The 20114-nt window shown below is 39.9% G+C and overlaps 2 protein-coding genes across 2 annotated transcripts; both read left to right on the top strand.

Annotated features, from left to right (window-relative positions):
• Positions 1–410: 410 nt before the first annotated feature.
• lcat (lecithin-cholesterol acyltransferase) lies at positions 411–8003 on the top strand. The gene is made up of 7 exons (XM_062421645.1): positions 411–819; positions 3343–3499; positions 3932–4047; positions 4223–4318; positions 5359–5583; positions 5665–5860; positions 6837–8003. Exons 1-7 carry the CDS (start codon positions 669–671, stop codon positions 7195–7197), a joined length of 1302 nt encoding a protein of 433 aa, XP_062277629.1. The 5' UTR covers positions 411–668; the 3' UTR covers positions 7198–8003.
• A 102-nt stretch (positions 8004–8105) lies between these two features.
• pla2g15 (phospholipase A2, group XV) lies at positions 8106–18940 on the top strand. Its single transcript, XM_062421646.1, has 7 exons — positions 8106–8415; positions 10798–10954; positions 12866–12984; positions 13175–13273; positions 13730–13954; positions 16140–16252; positions 17077–18940. The coding sequence occupies exons 1-7, from the start codon at positions 8265–8267 to the stop codon at positions 17476–17478; spliced, it is 1266 nt and encodes a 421-aa protein (XP_062277630.1). The 5' UTR covers positions 8106–8264; the 3' UTR covers positions 17479–18940.
• The last annotated feature ends 1174 nt before the right edge of the window (positions 18941–20114 follow it).

The following is a 20114-nucleotide window of genomic DNA, read 5'->3' as shown; positions in this document are numbered from 1 at the left end:
GTTGTATTGGATTGAATTAGATTGCACAGTTGTACCTAATAAAAAGGCCAGTGAGTATTTAAATCTATAAAAGGGGAAACTTCAATTTTCATTAAAGGGCCAACTATTTTTGTTTGGAGACCTGATTTGGTCCACAGGCCACAATTTTCCTACCACTTCCATAGACTTATTGTCAATTTAAAGCGACCATAACCAGAAAGGTAAGATATATAAAGTGGTGCTGAATATTTGACTATTTGTTTATTTGTCAATAAAATTGCACAAAAAGGTCTTTGTAGCCTGAGGAAAAAAATGTCCTCTTGTCAGTCCCGGCTTGGTCAATCATTTACATTCTTTTGTGTCAATAAATACGTGTAATTTGTAACAATCAATAGGGCAAACTACAAGTTTTGGCTATTTGTCCATTTGCCTGCCTGTGTGCTATCATCCTCACTGTAAACCAGGAGGCTTCAGTCACATTAAAAGAGGCCGAGTGTGTGAACAAGTTAGGTGTTATTCTTTTTGACTTGTCAGGAGTGAAGAGTTTTTCCACCAGGACAGGTAATATAACACACTGTGGTCTGCCTTGACGTGTTTTCTTGTGGCCGGCCCGCCTCTGCCTCCGCCTCCGGTAGCTCTTAGAGAGAGACGCAGCGCTGTCAGACAGCACAGCTGGCTGAGAGAGAAAGATGGGATCCACGGGACGCTTCTGCTCAGTGCTGCTGGTTGCCTTTCTGCTGGGGCTTCATCACTCCTCAGGTTTCTGGATCGTCAACGTCGTCTTCCCTCCCGATGCCAAAAACAAAGTACCAAGTAACAGCACTCCACCACTCATCATAGGTAAGTGTTTTTGCATGTTCATAATCTAAAACCTGCTTGATAACGGACCAGGAAAAGTTTTGGAGCCCTGAAAACTCCAAGCTTAAGGTATTTTCTCTCTAGGCTATTTGGGAATATACTCAAGACAAGGGGCTTAAGCAGAGTCCTGCTTTATTTTCTCATCTTGAGGCCCTGTGTTGAAAAGGGCTTAAAGTTTAAGACACTTATTATTTCAGTGTTGCACTTACTTGTTGTATATTCCTGAATTCATTTGCTTTTAATCAATTAAACCTTCAGCCAAGTGGTAAGTGGTATTCCAGCAAAGAAAAACTGCACATGACAGATAGTGGGTGAAGGTGTAATGAAGAGCAGTAGATACAGCAGACATCTGTCTATCTGGATGTCTGTTTGTGTATTGATGTCCAGGTTATCAGTGAGGTTGCACACTGTACTCTGTACATTTGACCCTAAAATTTACTGTTCTAGTGTGTCTGTGTGTCTGTGTGTCTGTTCCTCTGAAAAAGTCATATTATGACCGAGATAGATAACAGGGCACGAAAGGCCAAAACATGATCCAGTGGTCATTTTTGTGCTGCGCTGGCACTGCTCACTTCAGTTGTATTATTGCCTGTTACACTGTTGAAGGCATTCACTGACAAGAATTTGGCCCCTGACCCGTTTTGGGTAAGGTGTAGTCTGTCCCTCTCTCCCTTCCTCATGATTCTACCTTAATTTTATTAATTGCCAGTCCAATAAAAGGCCATTAGGTCACTTCCTGCTGCTACAATGGTGACTGAAAATAGAGCAAGTGAGACTTACTCAATGATACTTACGTGTCCTTCTACTTTCTTTCCTTACAAGGTCTTCTAATAGTGTGGTACATTATAGACCATCTAACAAGTAAACATCTAATTTACTTTAAAATGTACTTTAATAAACACTAGAAAGGTTTGCAATGTATTGTGATATGACTGATGACTGATCCTAATGTTATTTATATTATACATATTTTATCATTGTAAATATTAAAATCTACAGATAATATACAACAGCCCTCAAATTACTACATACAGTAATATAAAATCACCAAAGCACCTGTGACATCAAGAGACAGTGAAATAATCCATCACTCCCCCTGTTTGTTATATAGTGTATTGAAACTATTTGCATCATCTGCACATCCTTCTTCACATACATTTGTTGTTGCTATATGTTTGCCTAAAAAAACCTTGGGCAAACATGACCGTTATTGTGCCAACATTACCATCTGATGCTCAGTCGTCTACATCTGTGGGTCATCCTCTATAGAGGTGTGACTCAGTTTGACACTGACTTTAATATGCAAAGGTTACAGTTAGTCACTCATATCAGTCGGTTTGTGTTCACTGACATCATTAGACTTTGTAGTTTCACTTGTTTAAAGACATGTTCTCTTCCCACTGCTTATGACTCACTGTTTGCAGTCAAAAGGTCATCGTCCGAATCTAAACACACATGGTCCACTGTAGAGGAGCTCCCAGTGAACAGCAGTCAATTAAGTTTTGGTTTCTGGTCTATATAGTTATTGTGACAACAGGTATGACAAAAATATAAGAGAATGCATTCTGGACAAAGGACACAAGACAAAGTTGAGGTGTATGTTTTAATTTGTCAATATGACCCGGAGCGTGATCCGTTTCCACATGCCGGGAAGTTGAGAAATCACCTGCCAATATTTGACGGAGCACAGAGAAAAAAACCTGTTGGGTCAAAATAAACAATTTGCAACACACTTGGACCTATTGTAACGTCACTCATTCTGCAAGATGTTGTAAAAAAATTAAGTATAGCAACTAACTGATACAAAGTTTCTCTTAGAAGATGTTATGGTGAATATTGACCAAAAGGAAAGGAAGGAGTGTTTTAGTTGCAGAGCTGGTCCATGTATATTTTGTTGGTCTTTCCCATGAAATCATTCCCAACATAGTCTCTTTCTTACAGAGGGTGCAAACTGTGAAAAAACAGACCTGAATAAAGCTGCACCAACCAATAATTTATGTTAACAACAAATCAAATGACTATGTGTAACTTGAAACTCTGCAGTTCCCCCTCAGCATTATGGAGGTTTTTAGTACCTTTCACCTCTTTCCAGCTGCGGCAGGCAGCTGTTTTTGACAGTTAAAGAGCCAGATACTATTCTCAGGAATTAGCCAGAGGAATGACTCTAAATGAATGCTAATGTTACACCATGTCTGCTGGATGTGTACAGATGCAAATATTCTAACATGTGCACCATATCAACTTTACAAGGTTGATTGTATTTCAGTGTTTGCATTACAGCTGATTTCACTACCTCAATTGGCCCAAGACATCCATAAATGCAGCTTTAAATATGAACAGAGGGCTTCATATTTTTTATTGGCTTGTTTTTAGGGGACCCTGGTGGCCTATGTAGCCCCTTAATACACTCACGCCTTAGCCCAGCTCTGCTAACCTGTCACTGGTTATGATCATTGACTTTGAGTATTATTTAACCTTCCATTCCTTATCCCTTTGTGTGTCCAGTACCAGGAAACTTGGGGAACCGTCTGGAGGCTAAGCTAGACAAGCCGACACTGGTCCACTGGATGTGCTACAAGAAAACTAAGCACTGGTTCCCCTTGTGGATTGACCTCAACATGTTCATGCCTATAGGTGTAGACTGCTGGATTGACAACATCAGGTAACAATGACTGACCCCTTCATGTCTGTACTACCTTTCAAACTAACCCTAACCCTCTATTTCATTACTCTACTTTGCCTTAAGCCAGGTGGAGACTAATTCCTGATGCTTGATGAATAGTTGAAGACACGCAGTTGATTATGTCATGTTTCCTCAGTGTTTTTCCAGCTGTATTTGGAGTGGAACATCTTGATTGTCATATTTACACTTTGCAGTCTCCCCTCAGATTTTAAGATTACTACTCATAATGAAGGATCCAGGATTTTGTTATTCTGCTGCCCCGAATCTCTGAGTCTGGTCTAAGAAGTCGTTACAGCATCAAACAGTTACATTGGGGGAACCAAAATATTTTTGTGCTATTCCAGGTGTTATTAGAGTCACATCGTGTTCATGTTTTCGCTCAACTAGACTGACATGAATGTGCGTGTCCAGACTTGTTTACAACAGGACGACTCGGCGGTCTTCCAACTCACCAGGGGTGCAGGTTCGGGTGCCAGGATTTGGGCAGACCTATCCCATTGAGTTCCTTGACCATAACAAACTGGCTGGTGAGAGAAACGGATTTTCATCTTCTCATGCATTACATCCCGCTAGTTTGTTTTTATGAAAAAGATTAACAGTTCCAGCATTAAATATCTTTGCAATTTCTAGCCTAATGACTTTGTACCAAGCTAGTTTAGACTGTGATCTGGTATAAATGGAATCTTCTGCTGTGTTTTACAGGTTATTTTTACACTATGGTGCAACATTTAGTCAATGTAGGGTACACCCGTAATGAGACAGTCCGAGGGGCACCATACGACTGGAGATTAACTCCCAGTAAGTAGCAAAAATACACATGCACCGTCACACACACACACACTCACACTCACACTACAGTATATCTAGCACATAGCTGTAGCACATACCCAACTGTGGAAAATGAGCAGTTTATCTTGAGAGAATATGGAAATGAAAAGGTTTGATACTGTGCACATGATGGTTCCTGAGAGTGAACAGTACACCAGACAGGAAAAGGAGCCTTCAGACCAACTCAGCTTGACTTTTTAAGTAATAATGTCCCATGGTGTGTGGGCCTTTTCCCCGGTGAGACAAACAATCAAATGAAGTCAAAAATCACAAGAGAAACTGGAAAAATGTGTGATTTCTAAAGGCCTTTTATACAAAACTGATCCACTAATCAGAATATTTACATTAAAGCTGATTTAATTGACTTTATTCGGCCATTTGGGGGCAGCAGAGCAACCTATAAACACATAATTAACACTCACCTCTTTACAATATAACTATTTACAAATGGAACAAAATTAGCATGTTTGTGTTCATTTGGAATGATTCTGACCATCAGACGGATGTAAGTCTGATATTCACTCTATCTCTAGCTCTGTTTTTAGTCTGCACCAACTCATAAAGGGAAACATCTGGCTCCTTACCAGCTAGTAAGAAAGTAGTGTATGATTATGCGTTTTTTCTTTAAAACAAAAGAGACTGAGGCTGTAAAATCAAAACAATGAGCTGAAAGATGCTAAAACTGATTTTTTGGTCTTGGAAGTCAGACATTTAGCAACGAATTGGTTTTTAAAAAAGTAAAAAATCTAGCAGCTAGAGACCAAGACAGAGCTAAAAAGAGAGTGAATATAGGATTTACATTCTACAGATGGCCAGAAACACAACTCCAAGTCATTGCTAATGTTGCGTTCATCTCATTTCTCATCTTATTTGTTATGTTCTGATATAGCCAGTCCAAACGCATTATCTACACTGATGATGAGAATGAGGATCATGATTAATGATACAGTATATTAGACACACACAAATGCAGATCTTGTGTCCTGACTTTACTCTTCCTTGTCCAACAGATGAGAATGAAGAGTATCTCATCAAGTTGCAGGGGATGGTGGAAGATATGTATGATCAGTACCAGCAACCTGTTTTCCTGCTGGGACACAGCATGGGCTGCCACTACGTCCTCTACTTCCTCAACCACCAGCCTCAGGCCTGGAAGGACAAATACATCAGGGGCTTCATTTCCCTGGCAGCGCCATGGGGGGGCGCTGTTAAAGCAATGAGAGTCATGGCGTCAGGTGATGGCAAAGTACTTAGAATGGAATACAGTACAGTACAATACAGCAGAAGAGGTTACTAACTGGATATTGATTTTCTAGGTGAAAATGACGGCATCCCAATGATTTCCAATATCAAGATCCGCGAGGAGCAGAGGATGACAACAACTAATCCCTGGATGGTGCCATCTCAGGAGGCCTGGTCGAAGGACCACGTCTTCATCTCCACACCAACTGTCAACTACACTAACCAGGACTACCAGCGCTTCTTTACAGACATCAATTTTGAGGACGGCTGGTAACTAACAACCCTAAAGGACAGGTTCAGAATTTTTCAAGTCTGTCTCACAACAACAGTCAGGTGCCCAAATAAACAGGTTTTGATTGCTGTAATCATTCCTCCTGTTCATACTGACCATTAGAAGATCCCCTCATAATGCACTTACAGTGTAAGCAGTGGGGGAAGTTTCTTTATGTTTCGGTGTATTCTGATTGGTTTGTCAGCTATCACACTGTGAGAATTTGGTTTTAAATTTCTGACATTGGTCACCAAAGGACACTGTTTTGTACTGATGACCAAATATTTTACCATTCTCTCATGATTGTCAGCTTTCGTCTCAAACATCCCACAATCGCACAGCAGAAAGTAGCTTCAAGACAGACTTGAAATGTTTTAAACCTCTTCTTTAATGGAATCACTCAAGATTACGTTTAACAAGACACAAACACAAAAACTTGCATCTTCAGCTTTTTCTTGCCCACCTCATTTTTAGATGTACTTTTATTCCTGAGTACTTCTTACCGAGTCAAATATATTATGGAAAAAAAAATCAATCAGTGCTTTTTGAGTTCTGCAGAATTGTGAGTATAAAGTACAGTAGTTGTACAGTAGTAGTACTGTAGTAGTACTGCACATAAGTACAGAAGCAGTGATAATCTATGATCAGTTTTACCTCTTACAGTACAAACAGAAACCAGGTCAATTATGTAAATGAGTGCTGTGGGCACAGATAAGCGTGCAGTGTCTACATTATTTCATTGTAGTTGTAGACATGTTCTTGGAAAGAATAACAGTTTTAAAGCCCTGTGTATGGAATTTTTTTGATATATTTTTGTTCATAGAAAGATGAGAACATCTGGACATGTCTTTTCTTTGCACTACCACCTGGATTCTCCAAATACAGAAATGTTCAATTTCATCACACTGGGCATTAAAGTCTTGGTCCCAGTACCACTCCAATTTCATAAACCCCTTGCCCTTTTGTTGATTTCAGGCACATGTGGGAAGACACCAAGAATCTGACTGGTGATCTCCAACCGCCTGGAGTTGAGGTGTGGTGTATGTATGGAGTAGGACTGCCAACTGTGGTAACGTACATTTACGATGAGGAGTTTCCTAATGCAGACCCAGTGGATTTCGTTTACGCCGATGGGGATGACACAGTGGACAGCCATAGCATGGGTCTTTGCAAACGTTGGTTGGGGCAGCAGGAGCAGCCCGTCCATGTAACAGAGTACAGAGGGTTGCCCCACTTGGATATCGTTTTCCACGAAAAGGTGCTCAACCAAATCCAAGACATCATGGAGGGCAAATCAGAAACTCCCGAAGAGATCGATCTCAGGTCTTATAAATAATAGCAGACAATAGCATTTAAGCGTTTAAGAAACTAAAAAACACACAGTGCTGGATTTTTACATAGTTGACTTTTGAGTCTGTTCAAGTGTCAAGCAGAAAACTGCACATACGTAGCTTCAACAGGTGAAACCCAGGGTTTAGTCCAGCTTTAACCAGCACTCATAGCTCTAATAAGTGCGACAGCTCCAACCCAATCTGGACAAACAAGTTATCTAACCCTGACCCTCCAGCCCATAAACATGATGGTCTTATCTGAAGTAAAGGCTGAAGTATGGATTTGACCCTGATCTGTTTTTTTCTGATTTCGAGCAGAGAGTTTTGTAATATGTCAGTGTTTTGATGCATGTACCTTATATTTGATGGTGTCGATAATGATGGGATGTATGCGGTTCATGGTTTTCATACAAACAAAAGTAATTACATACTAATGGGGATTCTAATAATCAATGTATTGTTTTATCAAGGAAACATACATATACACAAATCCCACAAGACATATTTCATTTTGGGTGTGTGACTGTAATCAATACTTCAGATAAATGTTATGAACCTCGTCAGCAGGCTGTTTTTACTGTGTATGGTGTCAGTATAATATTTCTATTCGGATTTAAAATATTTTTAGATATCTGTATAAAATCTTGTTGACCATTTGTTATAAGATGACCTTTTCTTAGAGCACATACAGTATACTGTAGCTGCTATGCACATGAAAACTGATAATAACGAATGATAAGGATATTTATACTGTAGTGCCAAATTGATGGGAATGTTTCCACTCAAATAAAGTTTCCTATATCTCAAAAGAGTCACGTGTGTCATGTGATTAGATTAGATCGAGTACAAATATCTCTTTGAGGTCGATGACTTCAGACTGCTGGCTGAAGTCGGGTGGATTGCTCTGTGATCTGTTGTGGAGTCTCATGATCGTCATCTTCTCGCTCGCCCGATCATCGTCAACACACGTTTGGTGAACTAGTCAAAGATAACAACGCAGGAAAACACCGCTGCAGGTCTTCACACACCGATCAGGCAACGATGCCCGTGTGGCTATGAGACATCAGGAGCCATGGCGGGTTGGCAACGGATAACCGCCCGCTCCTCGCTGCTGCCAGTCGGCTTGTTGTTGTTGCTGTTGGCGGTAAGGAGCGACGGGAAACCTCTGGAAAAATGCGGCGGCGACAAGTCCTGTCAGCCCCAAAGACCCCCCGTGGTCCTCAGTATGTGTTTCTCACTTGTTTTACCTTGTTGATCATTTTTTCTTTTCTGTTGCAAAATAATTACGCAACTTCTCGCTTCAGCTCATCCACAGCTAGCCTCTTCCCACAAAACTCCGTTGACAATTTGACCAATTTATCTAACTTTTGTTTATTGTAGACGCCACGTTAAAGCTCAAAATAACATTCAATGCTTTAATACCGGCTGCTCTGTCAGTCCTGAGTTCGGCACACACATATTCATCTAATTTGCTTGTAATTCGATTATATTTGAACTTTTGTACGTTTGGCCTGTCAGTCCTGTTTTCTTTCCACCACCAAAACAGGTTGCAGTTCGGCGCAGCAGACAGCACTTTGTACCGGGCCGTCAACATCTGTTGCGACACTTGTACTTGTTTTCAGCGTTATATTTGTTCCATATTGAATAACAGTCTATTAGTCCTGAAAATGTGTCAGATTGTATCGTCGGTTCCGAGCAATAATTGTCGCTTTGAGCAGGGCGACCTAACACTGCTAAATTAAGCATATTGTCAAGAAAAGAAAGCATATATTGATATTTAACATGTATTTGCCATATTGAGTGCACATTTGAACCTTTGTGTGTATATACATGCTGGTTGTTTTTCTACTGAATGGGTGCAGTGTGTTTACAGCAACCTGATCATATGACTGACTCTCAGCAATGCAGCCAATTAAATTGTTATCATACTGAGAAAGTATTTCCTTCTATATACGCTCAATAACAGAACATCTCGTGCTAGACGATATTGACAGAATCAAATATCACGATATTTTTTTTAACCAGATGCCTAAATTTCGATATTGTGACAATATTGTAGGATGACTATTAGTGCTTTCACAAAATATTAACAGTATTTCTTTTTTGATAAATAATCATCAGTAATGTGGATATAATGACATTGACATGACAATGAGTGAGTAAATGTAAATTATAGAACAGCTACAACAGTCTGGTAAATTCCGACATTTACATATCTCTACTGTGATCTACTCTCTAAAACCAGGAAAAGACAACACCATATCACTACATTACAATCTCATATCACGATAGTCTCATATCATGTTATCAATATGATATATATTGCCCCGCCCTACTTCATATTTATGTATAATTCAATTTTAGTTATATAAATGTTCATATTTCTGTGATTCCTCCTCTACTTCTTCCACTCCTGCATTGATTGAAAGGGTCTTTGCTTTGCAGGTATCTTATCTTGTGTTTGGTCACGCTACAACCACAGCCTCTGTATGTCTACATGACTGGGTGATAAGAGTCTGTGTAACTGCCTGAACCACAGTGATCAACTGGTGTTTGTGTGGGCATATGCTTTAACAGCTAGTGTGTCAGAGTGTGCTTACACCTGTGCACATGTTCAAACATAGCTCCAGGTAATACTCTAAATCCAAAGTGTTATCGGTATAATGGTTTTTTAAAGACTAGAAAAATCCTTGAAAATGTAGCCAGTCATCTCTAGTCTTATTAAAGGTAAATAACTCTGTCCTGACCCATAATGGCAGTCTGTGTTTTTACAGAAGCGTAGCGCCTACTCTCCAATCCCACCCCCCGCCCCCTTGCATTATTATGATATGATATTAGCAGCTAAGAGGCTATTCATGTCACATTGGCTAAGCAAGTAGTTGCCTCCATTCCTCACTGTCCCCCCCTTGCATTATTATGCTATTATATTATCATTATATCATTGGTATAAAATGATCTTCAATGATCTGACAATATTGTTTATCGTGATTATTTCTGAGACAATATATCGTCCAACAAAAGCACTGCACTGTGAAAATAAAGGTGATTTGTTTCTTCAAAATTCTTACTCACCAGCATAGTGCTATTGTTACAAACTCCTAGTCCCCACAGATTGAATAACACTGTAAGATACTGGATTGGTGTTATAACACACAAATCAATGAAGGCTCTGAAAGAAAAATAGTGTGTGCCTCACATTCATGTGCATCCTGTGATATCATTTCTACATTGACTACATCTGCTATTGAACTGACACTGCAACTCATCCCTACAATCGGCTGCCGCAAACTGTAGAACACTGCAGCTGTAAGAAACAGCATATGTTGGGCTTAATTGAGTGTTACAGGGTCCAAAATAGTGTTGTCTACGTTCATGTGTAATCGTGATATACAGTCATTTAAAATTCGAATAGTTTCATTAGTTTCACAAATTTCTACCAAATTGCTGTGCATGAAATATTCTTCTAACATGTGAGTAGATTTTGGTTGATTGCACTGTTTCTAAAGTGTTTGTTATTAACTATTTATGTAATTTTGGGCAAAAAAAACCCCAGTATATCTTTTTTGTCAGTGATGTTGCTGATGTACTCTCTTTGCTCGTTGCAGTTCCCGGGGACCTGGGAAACCAGTTGGAGGCGAAGCTGGATAAGCCCAGTGTGGTGCATTACATCTGTTACAAGAAGACCGACTCCTTCTTCACTCTATGGCTCAACCTGGAGCTGCTGGTGCCTGTAGCCATAGACTGCTGGATAGACAACATAAGGTATAATATGGGCGTCACTTCGTCACATTGGTGCGGGTCTATCTCGTTACACCGAGCCATCAGTATGGTCATCTACTGAATAGCTATCAATCAGTGAGGAATTTAACCCTCTCTGTAAACACTCGAGGAGTTTTCTCTTAATGTGAATGGTTGTCGGTTTGGGATGTCGAAAAGGAAAATCTTTGTACACAGAGAAAGGCCTTTTATTTGAACTAAAAGTATTAACTGATGTGGGGTTTTAAGCCATGTTAGAGGCATGGCTGTACCACTCTGGTTCAGACTGAAGTATCTCAACAACCACTGGATGGACTGTCAGACAATTTGGTACAAACATTCATGGTGCCCAGACGATGAATCCACATGACTTTGGCCAGCATCAGCTTCAACTATACTTTGTGTTTACTGGTAATTAGCAAATGTTTGCCTGTTAAACAGCATTTTGGGGATTTTTAACATTTAGCTCATAGTACAGCTTCACGAAGCCGCTGGCATGTCTGTCTTGTTCTGTAGTAAAAGGAGAGCAAATAGGTCAAAAAACAGACTGCGGTGCAAATTCCAAAACTGAACCCTGAGGTGGCATCAGTAGGATGAGGGAGTATGTTAGATGAGTTCAATGACCTGGTTGACTTTCTGGGAAAAGTTATCAACCTACACTGAACAAACTGACCTTTGAAACGGACACTGATCAACAAGGTGTGGAAGGAGACAGAGAGATACTTTATGTCTCCATCAGCAATCAACAAAAAAGACTTGTTTGTCAGATATTGAGTGAGCCTGTTTTAGTGCATTTCAGCCACTCTATTAAACCGTTGTTTAAACAGTAGAAAACAATGAAAGGATACCACTATGAACAAATAAGCTTGGTATCCAGAATGGTGCAAAAGGGCAATAATTATCACAAAATGTACATGTTAAAATATCCTGCAGTGCTTTTTTTTTTTTTAAATCTAAATTTTTTCTTGAATAACATCTTACTATTTATCCTGAATATCTTGTTATGTTAATTTAAAATAAAGGCACACAATTAGAGAGTGGAAACACTCATCAATGGTCGCATAACTCATCATATGACTCAGTACATTTTTACCTGACCACAAGAGATCTTTAAAGGAGTCACCTTTACCAGGGTTTAACTATTACATGAAAGCTGTCAAAATTGAAGGTTTAAGGCAGATTTACAGGACTTGTAAATTTCCAGGATGTGTTAATTTCTCATTTCAAAAGTTTCAAAGTCTTAAGAGCGTGTTGCTCAAACCACAGCTGTGGATAAATGTTACATCATCTTTAGGAAACCGAAGTATGCAGGTAATCAGGCTTGTGTCGAAACATTGGCAATCAACTCAAGTTAAAGGACTGATTAGACTTGAGTAAGCAGAAAGGCAGAAGGACTAAAGGTTTGTGGGTGGGACATGAAAGTGATGCCATGTTAATACACGTTTAGGCGAATCAAGCTAGATGGGTTTAAAGCGAAATCAAAACTGTCTGAGTCACTGATAGACAGGTTTAACGAAATACATTGTTGTAAAGGAGGGAGTGAATCAGAGTATTAATAATACATGCTGATTAGAAATAAGAATAGAAAATGACTGAAATCCAGTGATCTAGAAACCAGAGCTTTCCAACTGTGTCCTCATGGTTTGAAAAATGTCCCGCAGATGTTAACTTCTGCTTGACAAACCCAGACATATTTCTCACATCTGCATAGGGATTTTTATACAAACCAGACTTTGGAAAGTTGTTGTCACACGAGACGAGTGAAGTGGTGGAACAGGAGTGATTTTAAAATGGGAAGTGTTCCTTGTGGTAGGATGTATTTGTGCGTGTGTGGTTCACCGCAGGAGCAGAAGTCACGCTGGTCAAATGATCCTTGTGACGGTTTGTGTGTATGTGTGTGTGTGTGTGTTTTTGCAGGCTGATCTACAACAGGACCACACACTCCACCTCTTCCCCCCCGGGTGTGGAAATCCGTGTACCCGGGTTCGGACAGACGTATCCAGTGGAGTATCTGGACCCAAGCAAACGTAGTGTGGGTGAGTTGAAAGGCCTAAAACCAGCCAGGTTACACACAAAGTCATGTTTAAATGCACACACAGCCCTATAGAGAAGTGAGAAATGGCAAAAATATCCTTACTTGCTAAATTGGTCCTCATGTTTTTGCAAAGAGATTGAAACCTACAATGCTTTATTTAGTCTTATCATGTGTTTGTGTCTGTCTTCTAGGCATTTATTTCTTTACTATAGTGCAGGCGATGGTGGAGTGGGGTTACACCAGAGATGATGATGTCAGAGGAGCGCCCTATGATTGGAGAAAAGCCCCCAGTAAGTACACACACACACACACACACACACACACACACACACACACACACACACACACACACACACACACACACACACACACACACACACACACACACACACACACACACACACACACAGAGTCCTAACATGAATATTCGACCGTCATCTGCATAACCTTAAATACACTCTTTTTCATTATGGTTTTTATATGTGAAGTGTTTACTGATTTTTATCCAGTGATTCCAATGCTACCTCACAAACCAGACGAGCTATATAACCAGAAAAATGTTTGATATAAATATTGGAAATTTAGCTTTAGTTTTATTTTGAAAGGTGAATCACAGGCAGCAAAGGAATCAAATATTACATTTTGGAAGCTCTCCAAGTAAATAATGGAAATTCAGGGATTTACATTGGCTAGTGGGGGAAATTGGTTTACCTCATCTTCTGTCTTCTTCCTGTCTCCTCTACCAGATGAGAATAAAGAGTATTTCCTGGCACTGCAGAAGATGATAGAGGAGATGGCGGAGAAAGCCGGCGGGCCTGTGGTGCTGATCGCTCACAGTATGGGCAACATGTACACGTTGTACTTCCTCAACCAGCAGCCACAGGCCTGGAAAGACAAATACATCAAAGCTTTCATCTGTCTGGGACCGCCGTGGGCCGGGGTGGCCAAGACCCTCCGCGTGGTCACTTCTGGTAAGAGGAGGAACTATGTGCTATGTGTTACGATCTCTGTTGTGTAAATGTTCTCTGTTTCTGTGTAATACCACAAACAAAGTTACAAAATACTCCTCTCCAGTCCTGCCACACACACACACACACGCCTCAACAAACTACTTCTTCTCTTCTTATGAGCAGATTTTACACCTGAAAGTAGATCAAACTTTACTTTCAAAACGTAATAATACATTAACTTTAGACTTGTTTTTTGTTTTCTTTAAATAATAAGAATAAGAAATACATTTAGTAATAATCTCTCATGAACAGACAACATCATATATATCCTTGATAACATAATATCCACGACAGCGACTCATATAAACACAGAGTAGCTCCCTTAATAAGAGGGTTAAAAAACAAGACAATATAAAACCATTTAGTGGAAAAAAACAAAAACAAAATGACTAAGCTCTGGACAGCCAGCGGTAAAGACCAGCTATAATATGAGATAAACAACACACTGTTATGAATAATTCATATTGTCCTCCGTCACACAGGAATCAGTCAGACACAGTGCTCAAACACGGTGGTCCACAATCCATAGATATGTAGTCAATAAGCTCTAAAGTGCATGGAAAATGATATTTATCTTTATTTATTTTCTGTAGATACCATTTTTATCAATGCTTCTCTAATTGGGAAAGCAAGAGGCTCCATACTCTGTTAAAGATCACAGTCTGTCTGTGTCTGAAATCACTCCCTTATTCACTCATTCACCACTCCCTATGTAATAAACTCGAAATAGTTCACTCAATAATGAGCAGCAGATCAAAATTTCAGGCACTAACGAATCATCATTTTGTGTCGTTTCCATCAGCTGTAGAGTCACATGACACTAGTTTTCACATCTTTAAAATGTGGAGCATTGCATTGTGAGACATGCCATGGACACTACTTTGTTTGCTCCATAGTGGAATATTTGAGGGCTCTATATAGTGGAGATATTTACAGTATTCAGACACTCAAATCAAATGGTGGAGAGTGAATGTAAAGCACTGTATAGTATATAAGGAGTGATTTCAGACACAGTCTATATGTCACCTGTTCCTATGAAGCCATTTTACATTTAATATGTAAATATAAATGTGACAAATTGCTCTAGTCTATCCAGTATTTGTTGAAATATTTCTGTCTGGGTTGTCCGACCCAACGGACTGACATTACCATCTTTACAGCCACTGTGCTAGCATGGCTAAAAATACATGAAGTCAACAGGCCGATACCTTTTTCACAGAAGAAGAGGAAGAGGAAGTGGAGCTAGCAGAAGCGCTAAAGGCAAAGTCGCTTTTAAAAAGGCAAAGTTCCTGTTAAAAGACGGAAAATTTCTTGGAAAGGGGAATGTTCTGTTTTCAGTAGAGCATATTTATCCCCATAAAGATATATTAGCAACATTTAAAGAATTAATCCATGTAAGATTTTAATAATTAAGTGCAACAACAACCACACTGCTACACATGCTAATGCTAGTACTGCTAGTAAAAACTGATGGAGGCAACCTGTTATTCAGACATTGATTTAGCATCAAAGCTTCGTTCTGGAGCTACAACAAGAGACACTTTTTAATTTTATTTGTTATATATTCGTCATACATATATGATGAGTCGGTGATGGGAAACATTGTTGGCACAGGAAGTTATAAATTGGGTTCAGAATCAATCAGTTGCTTCCACTTAGTTGGGAGTGAATATTCTGCTGAGAGCAAATTCACTAATGCAAATGAAATGTGCTTCAAAGATGCTTTTCAGCCTGTGGTCCACTGCTATTAAGTATTAAAGTGCAGTTTTCGTTGTGTCATGTTACATCTTTACTGTAAATGATGTGATGAGAGCAACCTGTGTAATGACACCAATACCATACAGTAAATGCTTTTATCCACTCAGCGTTCTACTAGATTTCTTCTTCTTCTTCGGTCGTAATTGCATAAAGGACAGTTTAATCACATCGTGTATGTTTGCAAATGTCTAATCTGTAACGCTGACACGGATGAAACACTACCATGCAATAGGTCACGCTGTATGGTGTGTGTCATGTATTTCTGGTATGAAGGTTGTGGTGTGTGTGGTCCTTTTTTTTTTTAAGTGGGTACATTTTTGGGTACTGGCCTGGAAGTTCCCAGCTGAGTTTCAGTTCTCTGTCACAGGTTTCTTTTCTCTACCTTCAGGTGATAATAACCGCATCCCAGTGATCAGCCCGTTGAAGATTCGCTCCCAGCAGCGCACTGCTGTCACCACCTCCTGGCTTCTCCCCTATGCCCACACCTGGCCCAAAGATAAGGTGTGTGTGTGTGTGTGTGTCTGTGTGATCATGAAAAAGAATGAATACCATCCCATCTTGTCACATTCCCTCTTTACCTCTCCCTTTCCTTTGTCCACCTGTCTTGGCAAAATCTAAACATTTAATATTAGTCTTAAACTGAGCAGTTGTTATAAAATTATTATTCACAGTTTATCAAATTGCTGCACATAATGTGAAAGGAGTCACTTGTGGTTATAATAAACAAACCCTTCTGCTCCCCTCAGCTCAACAGAGCTTTTTTTAGCCTCTTTTTAGCAAATAGTTTGGTTTTTCTGCTCAACTCATCTCCAGCCGCAGCAGCTTTCTCTCAGCAATAATGCTCCGGAAAACTTACTGTACACTACCTGCCCAGCAACAAACAGCAGACAGACAAAGTTGGAAGTATGTGTGGAACATTGTAGAGTTCCTGTCAGGTGTTGGAGGAGACCAAAACAGAGCAAAAAGGAGAGTGAATGTTGGACAAAAACATGACTCCAAATGAATACACTTGTTGGTTTATATCTGCTGGATGTGTAAATGAGCCACTGTTAACTTTTTACTATCATGTTTGCCTTGGAAAATATACAAGGTAACACCACCCCCAAGTGGCCAAAATTCACGGAATGAATTCACTGGTGGTTCATCTGTGGTTCTGATTTATAAAGACTTAAGCTTTAAATGAAAGAAAATAAGAAAAGTAAACCTGTAGCACAGTTATTAGTGCCTCCAGATATTATTTTACAAGCCAACAGAAAGTGCACAAAAAGAAGAGGGAAAAAGAAATTGGAATAACTGATCATTTTTTCCCCCTCATCCGACTCCAGGTCTTGGTCCAGACACCCACCACTAACTACACCGTGCTAGACTACAAGCGCTTCTACTCAGACATCGGGTTTGAGGACGGCTGGTTGATGCGGCAGGACACGGAGCCGCTGGTGGCCGACCTCACGCCCCCGGGCGTGGCCGTCCACTGCTTGTACGGCACCGGCATTCCCACGTCGGAGGGGTTCCTATACTCCGGTAAGTTCCCAGACGTGGAGCCCATGGTTCTGAGCGGCGACGGGGACGGGACGGTCAACCTGCTGAGCGCCATCCAGTGCAAGCGGTGGGTGGGGCAGCAGAAACAGCCAGTGATGTTACAAGAGCTTCCCGGGAACGAACACGTGACCATGCTGCTGAACTTCACGACGGTGGCTTACATCAAAAACGTGCTGTTCTCCCCGTGATGCTGGCAGAAAGAAACACACACACACACACGCTCTCGTGCACAGAGCCATAAGTGGACATATTGGTCTCACCTGTCTCTCTGAACATTTCCCGCCAGAATACTCCCCTGTACACGCCACACTGCTCAAGAAAAAAAGTATTGAACTTTCGTATTAATATTACAGAATGAAAGTTTTAAATTAATTTTATACCTTAGCTGTACTATAATTTCTGTTAATTAATGTCAGCTTGTTTACTGTTGAGCAAAACCTAAATACAATGACTTTTTATAATGAAACCCAAGATTTTACCTACTAAATTCACACAGTGATGATGATGATAAATCACAAAGCAGGGATAAACTGTATGTGCCACTCTCTGAGTTATGAATCATAGTCAGACCTTTTTTTATTAATGTTGTGAAAGAGACTTGTGAACTCTTGACTCTAATGTTAATGCTAATTGTTATAGCACATATTGTGTTTGTATCTTTCTATGTGCAACAGGTCACATGTTTCAGTGCTCGGTGGATATTTATAGCACCTACTTAGACTTTTAGCAAAACAACATGCTTCCTTTTTTTCTGTCATTTGATTTAATTTAATTTGATTTCTAGTAATCTATTTTTCTTGATTTCTTTTTTCTTTTTTATTCTTTGCATGCAGCCAAGCTATAAAATTGCCTGACGGTTCAGGGACTTTATTGTTTTTTATTATGTTACATCCACGTTACATGAGTCGTGTGCTGAAGAGCCCGATCCATACCTGGGATACGGACGTTTGAATTTAGTCGCGTTAAAGCTGCTCAACAGACAAACCAAAACCAGTTTTCAAAAGTGGAAATTCACTCAAAGTCCCACTTACTTGCTTTTTCGGGAGCTTTGAACTGCATCTCGATGAAGGAAGTTTGCTACAATAATTGGGTTTGCGCCCTTCACTGAGGAAGACTATGAGATGTAATTGAAAGTTCCAGAAGAGGCCAGGAAGTAGACATTGAGGTACTAATACATTTTTTTAACATTTAACATTTTTAAGCCAAAAAAAGAAATCTGTGTTTAAGTGTTGGAATCAGTGTTACAAAGAGTCATGCAGAGAAATGCTGCTTTGTGCGTCAACCTCTCTGGCCAGCATATATTCCTCCATCACCTCCATCCACCACTGCTCATACCTGGTCACTTTTCTCTCGTCCTGTCCGGCGTATGTCGTCGGTTCCGTGAGTATTTTTTTCCTCGGGATTGGTTTGAACCAGGTGCCTCAACAGGCTGGATTTACACATTGCTTAGAGGTTAAAAACTCGACTCCCTGTCCTTGTGGAAATGCAGCCGGAATCTCTCTGACCGGAGTGATTGTACTGTGCTATCCAGCCTACACTGGACCAAACCAAAATGATATGCTCTAAATATCATATCTGCTGTGTACTATCAGTAATGTGTGTCATAAAAACATGTGTTGCCTAGAGATAGTAAAAATATTTCAAATATTACTTTCAGCCATTGACTTTTTTTTCCTGGAGTGAACTTTTCTTTTTAAGAATGAATGGGCCTGATGCAAGAACATGTTTGTATTCTTATCTTAAATTTCTGTTACTTTTTTCGTGAGGTGGACCTGTACGAGTGTGCTACGTCAGATTCATCAAACAGTCATAAATGAGCTGCGTAAACATGATGAATCCCAACTGTTCTAAATGAGCACACGTTCTTGAGAATAGTAAATTAGCGTAACTGACGCCCTCAGAACACCATATAAGGTCAGGCGTCCGGCACAGTTGTGGAGAAGCTCCATTCATGGAAATGGCACCAAAGACTAAGAAGAGGAACTTTACGAGCTGTGAGGTTGAGGTCCTGTTCTCAGAAGTAGATCAACAAACACATTTTATTTAGTAGTGTAAATGTAAATTTTGTAGTTTCAGTTGTTAATTTTGATATTGTAAGCTGGTGTTATATCAAAGTTCCAATTGCCAATTTAAATGACTGATGATATCATGTCTACATTGTCCAATACTATTTTACTACTGAATAATACTCTACAAACAGGGTGATGTCACCATGATTATGGATTCTGTCAAAATGTCTTCAAATGAATGATAGGGACACAATCCATTAGTCAGGTTGCAAACAACAGTGGAGCCAGGAGGAGTCTCCCCTTAATAAGACATGATCTAGTTTGCAGACGGCCATTAGTCAACCACAACACTTTAGTTCTAAGAGAAAATCCTAAATACGAGAAATTTGGTGAATGCTGCAAGTTCTCGTGAATCTCCCGTTCAGTCTTTCTCTAAGCTTACATCTATTTCCCCTAAAAACGAAACATAGCCCCAAGTCTTAATGACTCATTACGATAAGGGTCATATAACAGTTGTGATGTGATGATAAATTTCCTCCTGTGTGTGTGTGTGTGTGTGTGTGTGTCTGCAGTTGAGATAAAGTGCGTCTGTCACTGCGTGTTAGGAGAAACTCAGCGAGGTTTCAGTCCACACTTCCTTTTCGTTGTGGGTTTCATATGACACCCCTTACATTTGCGGCTGCTCACACATGAATCATAATTCTATAAAAACTTGTTTCGGTTGCACGTCAGCCTCTCCTAATTGTGAACATTACCCGTAACATTAGTACTGGAACTGTCTCACGCAAACACAAAGGTGTAAAAACAGTAGAAAC

The sequence above is a fragment of the Scomber scombrus genome, chromosome 6, assembly GCF_963691925.1.
Source record: "Scomber scombrus chromosome 6, fScoSco1.1, whole genome shotgun sequence".
In the NCBI taxonomy this organism is placed as follows: domain Eukaryota; kingdom Metazoa; phylum Chordata; class Actinopteri; order Scombriformes; family Scombridae; genus Scomber; species Scomber scombrus.
The sequence above is the reverse complement of the archived record's forward strand: the minus strand, read 5'-3'. Positions and strand labels throughout refer to the sequence as shown.

What these genes read in the sequence shown, in the direction of transcription:
- lcat (XM_062421645.1), top strand. Translation starts at nt 669, where the DNA reads ATGGGATCCACGGGACGCTTCTGCTCAGTGCTGCTGGTTGCCTTTCTG. An exon ending in CACTCCACCACTCATCATAG is followed by an intron (nt 820 to 3,342) that starts GTAAGTGTTTTT and finishes TTGTGTGTCCAG; the next exon opens with TACCAGGAAACTTGGGGAAC. An exon ending in CGACTGGAGATTAACTCCCA is followed by an intron (nt 4,319 to 5,358) that starts GTAAGTAGCAAA and finishes CTTGTCCAACAG; the next exon opens with ATGAGAATGAAGAGTATCTC.
- pla2g15 (XM_062421646.1), top strand. Translation starts at nt 8,265, where the DNA reads ATGGCGGGTTGGCAACGGATAACCGCCCGCTCCTCGCTGCTGCCAGTC. An exon ending in CCTCCGCGTGGTCACTTCTG is followed by an intron (nt 13,955 to 16,139) that starts GTAAGAGGAGGA and finishes CTCTACCTTCAG; the next exon opens with GTGATAATAACCGCATCCCA. An exon ending in ACACCTGGCCCAAAGATAAG is followed by an intron (nt 16,253 to 17,076) that starts GTGTGTGTGTGT and finishes ATCCGACTCCAG; the next exon opens with GTCTTGGTCCAGACACCCAC.